Source organism: Mastigoproctus giganteus, chromosome 8 (assembly GCF_048544385.1).
Source record: "Mastigoproctus giganteus isolate SK-2022 chromosome 8, ASM4854438v1, whole genome shotgun sequence".
Classification (NCBI taxonomy): domain Eukaryota; kingdom Metazoa; phylum Arthropoda; class Arachnida; order Uropygi; family Thelyphonidae; genus Mastigoproctus; species Mastigoproctus giganteus.
The window spans coordinates 93,170,012-93,183,237 of record NC_143582.1 but is presented as its reverse complement, the minus strand read 5'-3'; the positions used below and the strand labels follow the sequence as shown (position 1 = coordinate 93,183,237).

Here is a 13,226-nt window from a genome sequence, read left to right as displayed (position 1 = left end):
TATCTTTCTCCACTGAAATTTACAGTTGTTCATTGAAATTTCTATTTGAAACAATTTAATTAATGATAAGATACTTTGATTTTATGACTGTAATACGAGAGTTCAAATTTTTGGTATGCTACTAAGGCACATAAAACTGGGGAACAAAACAATATTCAGCCTTTACAAATGCATTTAGTTTAACCACATTTTTTTTTTTACAAAGTTTGTCTTACATGTCATTAAGTTAGCGCCACAATTTTGATGAGTGGATTTATACAAATTATACAGGCGAGCCTTTGTATTTCCTTAAAACTCGCTTTTCATTTTGATTTCTACTAATTTTACATTTTACAGATATTTTCCGTTTTTTTTAATGAACTTCTTTATATAGGTCCCTACGTACAAGTACAAAATTAAGCAAAATCAACCCAGTGGATCAACAGAGAAAAGCAAAGAAGGCAAGAGAAGAAGTTATTCAAGCAATGTATTTATCATTGTTGAAGTATGTTATACCGTCAACATCTAGTGCAATAGATATTCAGCATGATAAATCAGAAGAGCAAGTACAAGAGTCATCGTTTCAAGAGGATTTAACAGAAAAAGTTATTCATTACTAGAGGAGAAGCAGCTAGAAGATGCTTATTCATCCACTAGTGGAGGAGAATCTGGTTAAAATATACATGTGCAGAGAGAAGATTCTGAAAAGGAAGAGGAAATAAACACCTTTTAAAAGTATTCTGACATCGCTTTTTGTCCTGTCACCAGATAACTGGAGAATGTATTTTATTAAGAAAGCAGTGAACACTTTCAAAATAATAATGAACCTTTTGATACTGTTGAAAGAGCAGGACAAAAAATTAAGGGGAAATGCCGACAGCTAACAACTTCCTTATTTTATAAGACACTACCAAACGGAGAAAAAAATTTAAGAACATGGATGGCTTACTCACCATTATCAGGAAATTTATTTTGTTTTTGCTGCAAACTATTTTCATTGGAGAATAGCGAAATCAAAACATCCAACTTTATCACAGGATTTAAACCTCGGTGGAAATTGAACCCAAAGGTTTCTGAACATGAAAATAGTGAACAGTATCTCTCGTGATTGGAGAAGTGGAAAACTTTAAGTACAGGGTTGAAGTTTCAACAAACTATTGATCACCTTCATCAGACAGTAATGGAATAAGGAAAGAAAGAAATGGAGAGATATTTTACATTGGCTTTTAGAAGTAATCTTATTTCTGGCTCGTCAGAATCTTCCTTTTTGTGGACATGATAAATCCATATTTTCTAAAAATAAAGGAAATTTTAAAGAAATGGTAGAGTTGCTATCAAATTATGACCCTGTTTTGAAGGAACATATTTTAAGAATTGAACATTCACCTGATAGGAAAGAACCTTCATATTTATCACCAGAGATTCAAAATGAGATTATCAACATTTTAGGAAATTATGTAAGAGAAAAAAAATTGTAATCAATAATATAAAACAAGCTAAATCTTTTGGAATTCTATTTGACAGTACACCAGATGCATCCCACACTCACCACATGTGTGAAGTAATTAGATATGTTCACATTGTACGTGACAAGGTTGAAGTGAAGAAGTCATTTTTAGGCTTCTTTCCCATTGTTGGAAAGACAACTGCCAAACTCACAAAGGAAATTTTTAATAATTTAGAAAAGGATGGAGTGGATATTAATCTGTGGCAGGGTTCAATCTAAAATCAAAGAAATTAATCCCAAAGCATTGTTTATGCCCTGGGCAAACCACTCATTAAATTTATGCATTCATTTGCAAACGTTTTGACATGAGTAAACTCCTTTGGAACTTTGAAAAACCTTTATTCTTTCTTTTCAGTCTCTCCACACCATTGGGAAATAATGAAAAAATTTCCAACAATTTCAACCTAATGGATCAACAGATAAAAGCAAAGGAATGGCAATAACTAAAACAAAACTATTATATTAAGGTCACCCGGTAAGTTATTACATATACCCACGTGCATTGTGTCTGTAAATTGCATGTTCCCTGGTCAATTTGGCTGTTTTTCTGGATGAAACACCTCAGTTTCTGGGTAAAAAACCTTGCTATCTATGCCTGAGACCAACTAACTCAGCCATGGAAGGAAAAAAGCCCATAAGAGTTCCCTGCATCATCGACGGGATTCAAACCCGAGACTTTTCTACCCCATGTGAGGAGGACCATGATGGTGCCACTGTGCTACCCGTGCAAACATACAGAAATGACAGTCGAAAAACTTGCCCAGACAAGGATGGAGTGCACATTATGAATGTGTAAATATGGTAAAAATAAATTTTGAAAAAATAACTTTTGCTCTATAAACATTGTGCGAACCTCAAGAAATTATAGCTACCAGAGGGACAGCTTTAATTTTATTATTATCCATATGTGATTTTTCTTTTCTAAGTTATCTTTCTTTCTGGCACGAAATTCTACAAGAAGTTAACCTTATACAAATATATTTACAAACAGTCGGAATAAGCCTCGAAAAGTGTGTTGTAAAGTTAGACCTTAAAATTATTTATTAATGAAGAAATAAATAAAATTACAGAAAAGGTTCTTCAATTCTCAAATACAACTTGTAAAAAAATGGGCATTTCAATAGGAATAGAGGAAGAATAAGGATAAAAAAACAAATGCCAGGAAAAATTACAAAGGAGGCTGGACTGTCACTCTAAGAAGGATTAAAAAGAGTGATGTATGAATGGATAGATTGTGAATTGGAGGTTCATTTGAAAGCAATGGACGAAATTCTTTCAACATTTGCTATTATTCAACCGTATAATTAGGGTGTTGTGAAGAAAGAAGAATATGAAATGCAGATTTCAAAGCTGACTGAAATTTTCAATGAATTTTGTCATGAAGAAATTGTATTAGAAATTGGCCGACTAAGATGTTACAAGCTGCAAAAAATAACTGTTGAAGAAGCAAAATAGTAGACAACTTTGCAGCTTGTAGAGTTATTATAAAGTGTGATTTTTTGGAATCTCTACCAAATTTCTTATTATTATGTTGTTGTTACTGGATTTTAGGACCTTCGGCAAGTAAGGCCATGTTGCTCAGTGTATAATGTCTGTTAAATTTTTTGTGTTCTGAGGTCGATTTTCTGTTTGCTGGACAAAACACCCAAGTTTACTGGATAAAAAAACCATGCTACCCTCGTCTGAGACTAACTAACTCAGCCATGTTATGAAAGAGGCCCATAAAAATTCCTTCCGTCATTGACAGGATTCAAACTCAAGTCTTTTCTATCAGGTGAAGGGAGGATGGTGATCCTGCCAACAGTGCTACCCATGAGGGCTATTATTATGTTTAAGGTTCTTTATAACAGTATGTGTATCTATAACTTCTTGCAAAACAAGCTTTTCCAAATTAAAATTAAATACAAATTACTTTTGCTTATCAATGGGTCAGACTAGATTATCAAATCTTAGTCATAATTATGAAAGCTTCCTCAAATATAGGGGAGCTGCCCAATTCACCAAGGTGGATCAAAGAGTGACACAAGTAATTACACACCTGTTAGTCAAACTTCAGTTCCAGGGAAAATAATGGAGTCACTTGTTAAGGAAGTGACGAAGAATCATCTGGAAAGGACTGCAGTTATAGTTCAGACACAGAATGGGTTTGTTAAGGGGAAGTATTGTCTGACAAATTTGACCTGATACTATGATGTGGTCACAAAGGAACTGGATGTAAAAAATAATTTTGATATCATATACTTGGATTTTTGGAAAGCTTTTGATACTGTGGTACACAGAAGACTATGGAACAAATTGGAGTAGTATAGCATTAAGGGCAAGTTGCTAGAATGGATAAAAGGATGGTTGAGTGGGAGAAGAGAAAGAGAGAGTGGTTATCAATGGACACTGCTCTTCGTGGATTAATGTTATTAGTGGAGTCCCCCAGGGTTCAGTGTTGGGCCCATTGTTGTTTTTGGTATCAATGATATTGATGAAGGTATATCAGGGGTAATATCTAAGTCTGCAGATGATAAGAAGGTTGGCAGAGTTGTTAATGATAGTAATGATAGTATGCTACTGCAACAGGATCTTGAAAAGTTGAACAGATGGGCTGAGAGGTGACAACTGAAGTTTAACTTTGAAAAAATGTAAAGTACTGCAGTAATCCCAGAATAACATATCAACTGGGTAGTACTAAACAAGGGTTAGTGGAGAATGAAAAGGACCGGGGTGTAATTGTGCAGTCAGATATTAAGTTTTCTGAACAGTGCAGACAGGATGCAAGAGTAGTTCATGTCAATGATATACAGGAATTTTGCTAGCAGGAATAAGAGTACCTTGAGTACTACATACAGGTCTGGAGGCCTCATTTTAGGAAAGATGTAGAGCTGCTGGAACGAGTACAGAGAAGGGCAACGAGATTGGTGAGTGGAACGAAGGGTTGCTGTTACCAAGAAAGGCTTAAGTTCTGCAAATTGCAGCTTCTGGAGACTAGGCACCTGCAAGGTGACCTAAATGAGGTGCGTGAGGTCTTGAATGGATTGAGTAAGCTCAATGCTAATGGGATTCTTCCTCTTGCTCAGATTACTCACCTGAGGGGACAAATTCAAACTGAGGAAAGGCAATTGTAGAATAGATGTGCAGAAATTTGCCTTTAGCCAGCAAGTGGTTGATAGTTGGAATGAACTTTCATCTGTTGTAGTGGAGGTCAACAACTTAAATAAGTTCAAGGCAGAACTAGACAAACATTTGGATTAAATGGATGGGTGAAATGGGAGGTGTTTTTTTTTTTTGCTAATGCTATATAAGCTTGCAGTCTTGCATCATATACCTTTACTAATACTAAAACCTAGCTATATTATCTATTGAAAATGAACATGCTAGTAAAATTAATTTTGATGAGGTTATTGATAAATTTTCCGAAATGAAGACATTAAAATGGAAACTATAAATCTCTTCTTATTGATTTCCTCTTTTTGTTATTTTATTAACTTTTCTATTAACTTGTTTTGTTATTTATATTAATTAATTCTCTTTTTGTTATTATATTAACTACTATGTATACCATGCAAATACACTATAATTTATTCAAGGAATTTTTAACGTTCATTGAAAAATGTTCCTTAGTTTTCTGTGATTTCTTAAAATCAATTAAGTTTTAACACTTTTTTTTTTTTTTTTTAAAGTTTGTTACATTATTTAGGGGGTGACACCAGAAGGATCTGTTCCGGGTGCAAAAGACCACAGCAAAGCCGCTGGTATCACCTGATAGTTTGTTTGTGTCTAATGCATTTTTCCTCTCTTCATGAGTCTCAACAGTTCATCTTACATCCATTTAAGTCTAAGCCTTGAACAATATTTCTTAGTTGGTATGAAAAGCCTGGTGGAAATCTATGATTATTTCCACAAATGCTTCCCATTTAGAAATTTCTGGCGATAACATCATTAGTTGGTCCCACTATAGTTGCCTTTAAGAAAGCAAAAATCCTTCTCATTAACCCTGATAGTAGTTACCTCTTTGAGTAAACTCCACATCAGCAAGGTGTGATTACTGCCACTTAGTTGTTCCTTTATCTGCAGATTCTTAATGCATGAATAATCACTGCTGATAATCAGATCAAGAGTATCTCTCTCTCTCTCTCTCTCTCTCTCTCTCTCTCTCTCTCTCTCTCTCTCTCTCTCTCTCTCTCTATATATATATATATATATATATATATCTCATGCTGCTGAAGGAAACAGGCATCCAATAAATTGACAAAGGTCTTGCTAGCGTGTGAGTGACCAACTCAAGTTCCAGTCAATATCTTTAAAGTTAAAATCTCCCATTATAAGACAATATAATTTACTAGCTCACTCTATTTCTCTGATGAGTACAATGAACAGTCATTGATTGTACTCATCAGTCATTAGGCTTATAATACACTCCTGCTGATGACCGGGCTAGCCGAGTGGGTAAAGTACCTGCCCGGCAACCCAAAGGTCGCGGGTTCGATTCCCGCCTCGGGCTTGGATCAAAGTACTGCAAAAATCTTGGGAGGTGCAATATGGCCACAGAAGCCGATGCGCCAACAACTACCAAATCAAAAATCAAAATCAAACACTCCTGCTCTCATTTTTGCTTTGCTAGTGCTAAATGTAACCCTAGTAAAAAAGAAATTATGTCACAACAAATTGATTCAACATTGTACCACCCACTCATGTCAACTGGATGAACTGCCTCAGATTTTATGTGCTTCTTAACTAAGAGCATGACCCCTCTCCCCTTCTTATCCTGTTTGTCCTTTCTGTACACCCTTTAGCCGTCATATTCAAATTCTGCATCCATTATATCTGTGTGACACCATGTCTGTGATTTCTCCAGTGTCTGCATTTAATGACTCGACTAGCATTTCAAATTCATCAAATTTATTTACTATGCTCCTAGCAATTATATACATACAAGTATACATGAGCCTGTTCTTACTCTTAGTTACCCTAAAACAGCCCACATATTTACCCTTGCATGATGACTCCTAGCACTTTGCTTTATAGCACTTTGCACTCTGCACGTTCCAATAGAAACAGTTCAAGAATCACTTTCACCTCTGTCTGCAGTTATTATTAATCTATTAGTCCATGTATCTCCCTAAGCTAGTATTTTTCTGGCCCACTTAATGCTGTTTTGATAGCATCATGTAAATATTCTTCTACCCTTTCTATTTAAGTGCATCCCATTCCTGTAGAAGCAGTCTCCCCTGTTAACAAGCATAGACGACACTGAGAAGAAAAATCCTATCCCATGATCCTGAACAATCTCTCCAGGCCAAACTGATTGACAAGAGTTTCATGATACACTCTCTCTCTCTCTCTCTCTCTCTCTCTCTCTCTCTCTCTCTCTCTCTCTCTCTCTCTCTCTCTCTCTCTCTCGTGGCTGGGCAGAATTGCAGACACTTTCAAATTCAACCCTAACTCAACTTTTCCTCAGTATTGACCTGTACTTGTTAAATAAGTCAGCAGATCTCCTACTCTTAATGTTATTAGTGATAACACACACAACAATATCACTTTTTGTTCCCTTAAAAGATATCTGCTTTGCAACATCTTAAACCTTTGCCCCGTGGCAGACATACGCTGCTCCAATTCCACCCATCCTTTTTGCACAATTTATTTCCCATTTCCCTGACAATTTTTGTAGCACCTGGTGATTAGGCACCTGTGAGGAGATGTTTAAGGCTTTGAAATGATTGAATTAGCTCAATACTGATGGAATCCTTCTCACTCAGACAATGCACACATAAGGGAGAATAAATTCAAATTGGGAAGGATGGTTGCAGGGCAGACCTGCAGTAATTCGCTTTCACCAGTGCATAGTTTCAGTAATTTCAAGAAAGAACTAGGCACTATTAAATGAGATGGACAGTTGATATGGAAAGTATTTTTTTTTTGACTGATAAGCTTGCTCCCATTCTTGCATTCATAACACAATATTCTTCACGCTTTACCTTTCAAGTATGTGTACATGACAGACCTCGATGTGAACGTTCTGATTTGGACAGCATAAAACTTATCAAACTAAATAGCTACCTTAAATTCTTACTTATCAGTTGGAATCATGGAATTATCCTAAATGAACTTAGAAACAGATCACATCAATATTAGAAATTCTAACCAAATTATATTGGCACAGAAAGGAAAATATTAAGAATTCTTTTCAGACTGTATAGGGTTCAAACAGCAGGGATAAGGATCAACAGTGATATAAATGGATATGACATGACACTAGAGTAAGCTTTACTGACCTCCCATCTTTCCCCCTTCTACAAATGTGCTGAAAATCCCAGAACTAATATAATAAGAATATCCAGGAAAGATACCTCCCTACATCACAGTACTATATCAAGCAGACTGGCTACCTGTATTTCACCACCCTTGGAACACCATTCAGAAAGCACAAATCCTCCCATATGCACACTCCCCCAGACATTATCCCAACTCACAATATGGTAATCCTTTTTATCCCCTCAACACAAGAAGCCCAAACCCCTTTCCTAATCCACAATCTTAGTGGCAAGATACTAATTGAAGAAAACACAATTTACTCTGTAAAGGCATGCACAATTTGAACCAGTCCCCAAAAAACCTGCCCAAAATTTAATTCCAGCCCATAGCAAATATAAATGTGACCCCCGCAACAAAGTAATTATACCCATAGATAATCTTTTAATCCATAAAATCTCTCTAAACCTAAAAAAAAAAGATGATTTCCTTACAGTAATGCTAATAAAGGGGGTGGCTTCATAACAGAGGGCAATACTTATCTTATAAAACTATCAAACTTCTTAAAAGAAAAAAAATACACATGGAACCATCAAAAAAGATCCCTTGAGAAAAAGGATTATGCAGTTCCCCACATTTGTGACTCCTGTGAAGAATAGAGAATTCTGTAAAGACCAGATAGCATGGGTTTGTGAGTGTTTTATGTAGTGTTAGCATGGGTTGTATTGATTTAGCAGTAGTGTGGGTGCTCATTCCATCTACTTTTAGTTGATTGAGATGCTCCCTTCTGTTGCCATCTCGCCACTCAGCCTAGGGAACTGTGGAGCACAACTGACCCCTAGTTACCCTCCAGCACAAGAGGAGCTGGGTGAAGTAGTAGGGCAGTTCTCTGACACGGCTGTCTGGGCTTTCTGGGGAGAGCAAAAGTTAAAATAAAAATAAATAATAATAATTTTGTAGGGAACAGTATAAGAGTTTGAGGAGAAAGATGAAGAAGACAGGGGTAGGTGCAAGAAGGACTTATATTATGCCATTGTATATTATGTACATAGCATGTAAATCAGCTTGTGAACACACTTCTACAGAAATGTGTGTTCACAGGTCGATTTACATGTGGCAAACTTAAAAACCGGGAATAACACACAGGAAAAAAAACATATTCCCTCAGGCTGAAAGTGGTTATCCTGTAATATGTCTGAATTATTTTGCTGCAGGAAATAACAGAGGCAAATTATAAATGAATTTAACCCAGTAATGTGCTCTATAGAAGTTGAGAAGGCATATTTATCAGAAATATTGTTATATATTCAATATCAATCATATAGTTTTCTTCAAAAAACTATCTGAAAAATAACAAATGATGCAAAAATACTAGCTTTTGCCAAAAATTCTTTATCTGTAAACTGTGGGACCATGGAAGAAGTTCTTGGCCAGACTTTACCAGATTTCTCATATTGATATTTTATTACCCAGTTGTCTGGCTTAAGTAAAGGTAGTAACTTTTTTCATAGATCATACTGATTTATGTTTAAGTTTGATAAGAACATTATAATATGCAAAACTTAAAAAAGGAAACCAACAGAATCATCATTTTAATTAAAATCTTTTAATGTCCTTATTTGATTCATTAAATTGAGTATGTATAATACTTAGCTGAGAAAATAAGAATAAACAGTAACCTAATTCACAAATAATAATAATAATAAAAAAAAAAAAAAAACATTATCATTTCACAACTAACATTAATAACACAGAAGTTTAAATTCTATAAAACATGTGTTAATGAGTAGACAGTTAGGTGACAAGCAAATTTCAGTTGTATTTCTGAACCCCTGTGCATATATATTGAGAGATGAACAGATTGACATTTTTTACTCTTTCACAACAAATGATTGAAGTAAATATAGCACTATTGCAGAGAATTTACCTCAACATCTCGGCTTTTGGCTACTTCCATAAAGTGTTCTTGATTTTCAAGTGTCTTGTCTTCCTTATCATCTGTCATGCAAAACACTCTTAGCTGTGCTTCCATTGGATCATATCGTTTTGCAAAGACAACAAACTTGGCCATAAAAGGAACGTGAATGACCTCTCTATACAATTCTGTTGCAAATTTATTTGCCTCATTAACCTGCCTACAGTCCATCAGCCAGAACCTATAACAAAATATTACATATTTCAATATTTAAAACTGATTTGCATATTACACACACCACTGAATTTATTCTAAATTGTGTCATTTGCTTATAAACCATTTATTTTTATTTTAATGTTATTATCACTATACTTCTTAATTCACCTTAATTTATTTTGCTATTAAGCAAACACTGCATTGGGACTACCTTGTTCATATTTTGTGAGAGTTATACAACTTTACCCCTCTTTTGAACTCACTCAGTTTTGTTCTTAAATTTGATTATCCTCCACAGGTATGGACAAGTATAGAAACATAGTCCTTGATACATGATTGGGTGTAGTCCCCTGATGAAGTACCTGATCTGTATCAATTTTTACTTTAGCTAACATCAGATTTGAATTTTATATTTGCCCTACCCTTTTTTTTGGACCTATAACCAAAATTACCCGCCCATATCTGATGCTGGCTATCACTCCTTATTTTAATTTAATCACTTTTACTTAATCATTTTTTTGCTTTACAGTTACCTTCTCTCTAATTGGATTTTCAATTTGGCCTATAATTTTTCTTAATTCATAAGTTTCAAATCATAATTGGCTTGTTTCCAAATCTCCAGGTTCATTTTCTGCCTATACCAAAGCTCAATGCACATAGAAGACAGGAGGTGGTTAACTGCTACAGAAATGCACTTCATGCACAGAACCATAGGCTACACTAGACTTGACATCAAAAGAAATCAAGAAAATGTCAGAACTGGAGACAACCTCAGTACTGAATTTTATTGACTCATACTGAAACAGATGGATCCAGCATATAGAGAGAATGAAGGATGGACGCTATCCAAAATTATGGATAGTATTTCTTCACTTATTCTCAAAAGTTCAGGAGCACAATACCTGTGCTCCTGAACATACTCCTGTTCTGTATCACCTTTTTTCACTTTCTTATTCCAAAGGTGTCTTTCCTTTTCCTTGCTCATATCCAGCCTATTCCTAAAAAGGGTGACAAATCCCTCCAATCCAATTACCATCCCATTGCACTTACATCTACTCTTTCTAAAGTAATGGAGAAATCAATTAACCTATCTAGAAATCTTCCACCTGATCAACACCAGTGGGGTAAAGATAACTTAGTAGATGTCAATCCTTCTAGAACTCAGTCCTGTCTTGTACACGCAAAAAGGATTCTTCTGCTCCTGTGCTTATCTTTGATGACACTCTGATTTCTAGGCGAGATCATATATCTCTATTGGAAATTAACCTGACTTATAATTTCCCTTGGCATAAGCACATTACTAATACTGCTTCCTCTACATTTAAAAAACTGGGTGTTCTCTTTCACTCTCGGCATTACTTTTCTTACAAACAGCTGTTCACTCTGTGCAAATGACAAATCCGCTCTACCATGGAATATTGTTCCCACATCTGGGGGCGGTGTCCCCAAACATCTCTCAGGCTTTTAGATTCCATTCAACAGAGGGCAATTAGGTTAATTAATGACTCATCTCACTCTCACTCTCTCTCTCTCTCTCTCTCTCTCCACTCTGTCTCACTGACGTTCTCTTTCTGCTGCATGCCTTTTCTATAGATACTTTCATGGACACTGTTCTTCTCAACTGGCTTCTATTATTCCCACTCTCTCTTCCAAAACAGTCAGAACACGTGCCGCGACCAATCAACATCCTTTTACTGTTCAACTTCAAACTCACAGAACCAACTTTTCTTCTTTGTCATTTATTCATTCACTTTCTGTTTTCTGGAACAACCTTCCTTCATATGTATTTCCTGAAAATTAGAATCTTCAGAAGTTCAAGTCTAATGTCGAAAAATACCTTCTGTCATCTACTCAACTTTCAACCCATGCATGGCACTAAGTACTATAGGTTCTAATACCTGTTGTGCTTGGGGTTTTCATTTAAAAAAAAATATATATATATATATAAAGCATCAATTTAAAATGTGATATGAAAAAAAGGATGTTAATAAGAAAAATAAATAAACATAAAGTAATGTATTGCAATTCATTCTGTATTTCAGCCAAGCAGAATTTATGTAGTGAATATAAGAAAAATTCCAGGAAGCCAGGAGAACAAAATAATGCACAGATTGTCACATTCTACAATTCTATGAAGTGGGGGAGAGTGAACTGACAATTGGAGTTGTGTGCTATGTATGATATCAGCTAGAATACAATACACTGGTCCATAATAATTTTTTTTTTTTTTTTCCTAATGAATTTATAAAGCATCAATCTGCAAGTGATATGCAAAGAAGGCTGTTATAAGAAAAATAAATAAATATGAAGTAATGTATTGCAATTCATTTTTATTTCAACCGAGCAGAATTTAAGTAGTGAATGTCACAAAAACCTTGAAAAAAAGACCACGAATGACTTCACATTACTACTTCATGTTAGCAGCTTTCGTAGCCTAGTTGTCAGGAGGAGGGTGCAGTAGCACATGCTCTTTGAGTAGACCAGGGTTCAAGCCCCTGACTGCTAAATACAGTCGATCTGCCAATCCACACTCGACCAGCGTGGCATATTATGGGCCATTTCCCTCAACGTTATTGAGGAGGTTTCCATCCTGCAGCGGATTGATAATGGCTGCAGTTTACCTTTTTTTTTTTTATTTATTTCATGTTTATAATATTCATGACAAATATAGGCAAAAGTAATAACAATTTATTTACTTTTCATTAAAATAAATTAATTTAAAATAACTTATTTTTTTGTGAATATTGGCTTAATTTGTTTTGTTGGTTGGTTGGTTGTTTCAGGGTTTTATCGTGCATTAGCATCTAAAGCTATAATGCAGCAAGGCAAAAGGTATAAAATGCAAAAGTATGATATTATAACATACTTTTGTACTTTTGCTTAATATAATATTCTAATTAAAAGAGCATACAATATAAAACAGTTAAAGCATGATATGATAAGACATTCTAGATAAAATAATATAGATTAATAAGTTGTAAAAACTTAAATATAGCTGACACATTGTCATTGTCTGATAAAATCTGTCTGATAAGTTTATAAGGGTCAGAGAGAGATGAGTTAAACATAAACGACAATCATTAACAAAACAGACACATTCGATTAAAATATGAGGACTGTTAAAACAGTGACACAAATTCTACACATAGGACGATCATCTGCCCTCAGCAGATAGCAGTGCATCAAGTGACAATGTCCTATGTGGTGTCGAGACAGAACAACTTCCTCTTTACAGTTCCTGCGCAGACCAGACTGCCAGTATTTGATTAGAGGCTTTGCTTTATCCGATATAACTTGTTTGCAGCCTGCCCATGCCATTTTGTTGTGTTGCAATAATGCTTCCACCAACTTAAATTTCACTGATATTATGTT

At 35.2% G+C, this 13,226-nt stretch overlaps 1 protein-coding gene across 2 annotated transcripts in view; it reads right to left on the bottom strand.

Annotated features, from left to right (window-relative positions):
- LOC150081718 (uncharacterized) overlaps positions 1 to 13,226 on the bottom strand; it is a 1,674,628-nt gene that overhangs the window by 509,353 nt on the left and 1,152,049 nt on the right. For both annotated transcript variants that reach the window (XM_090378825.1, XM_090378826.1), the window contains one exon: positions 9,651 to 9,879. In XM_090378825.1, coding sequence (XP_090234951.1) covers positions 9,651 to 9,879 — 229 coding nt within the window. The remainder of the gene's footprint in view (positions 1 to 9,650; positions 9,880 to 13,226) is intronic.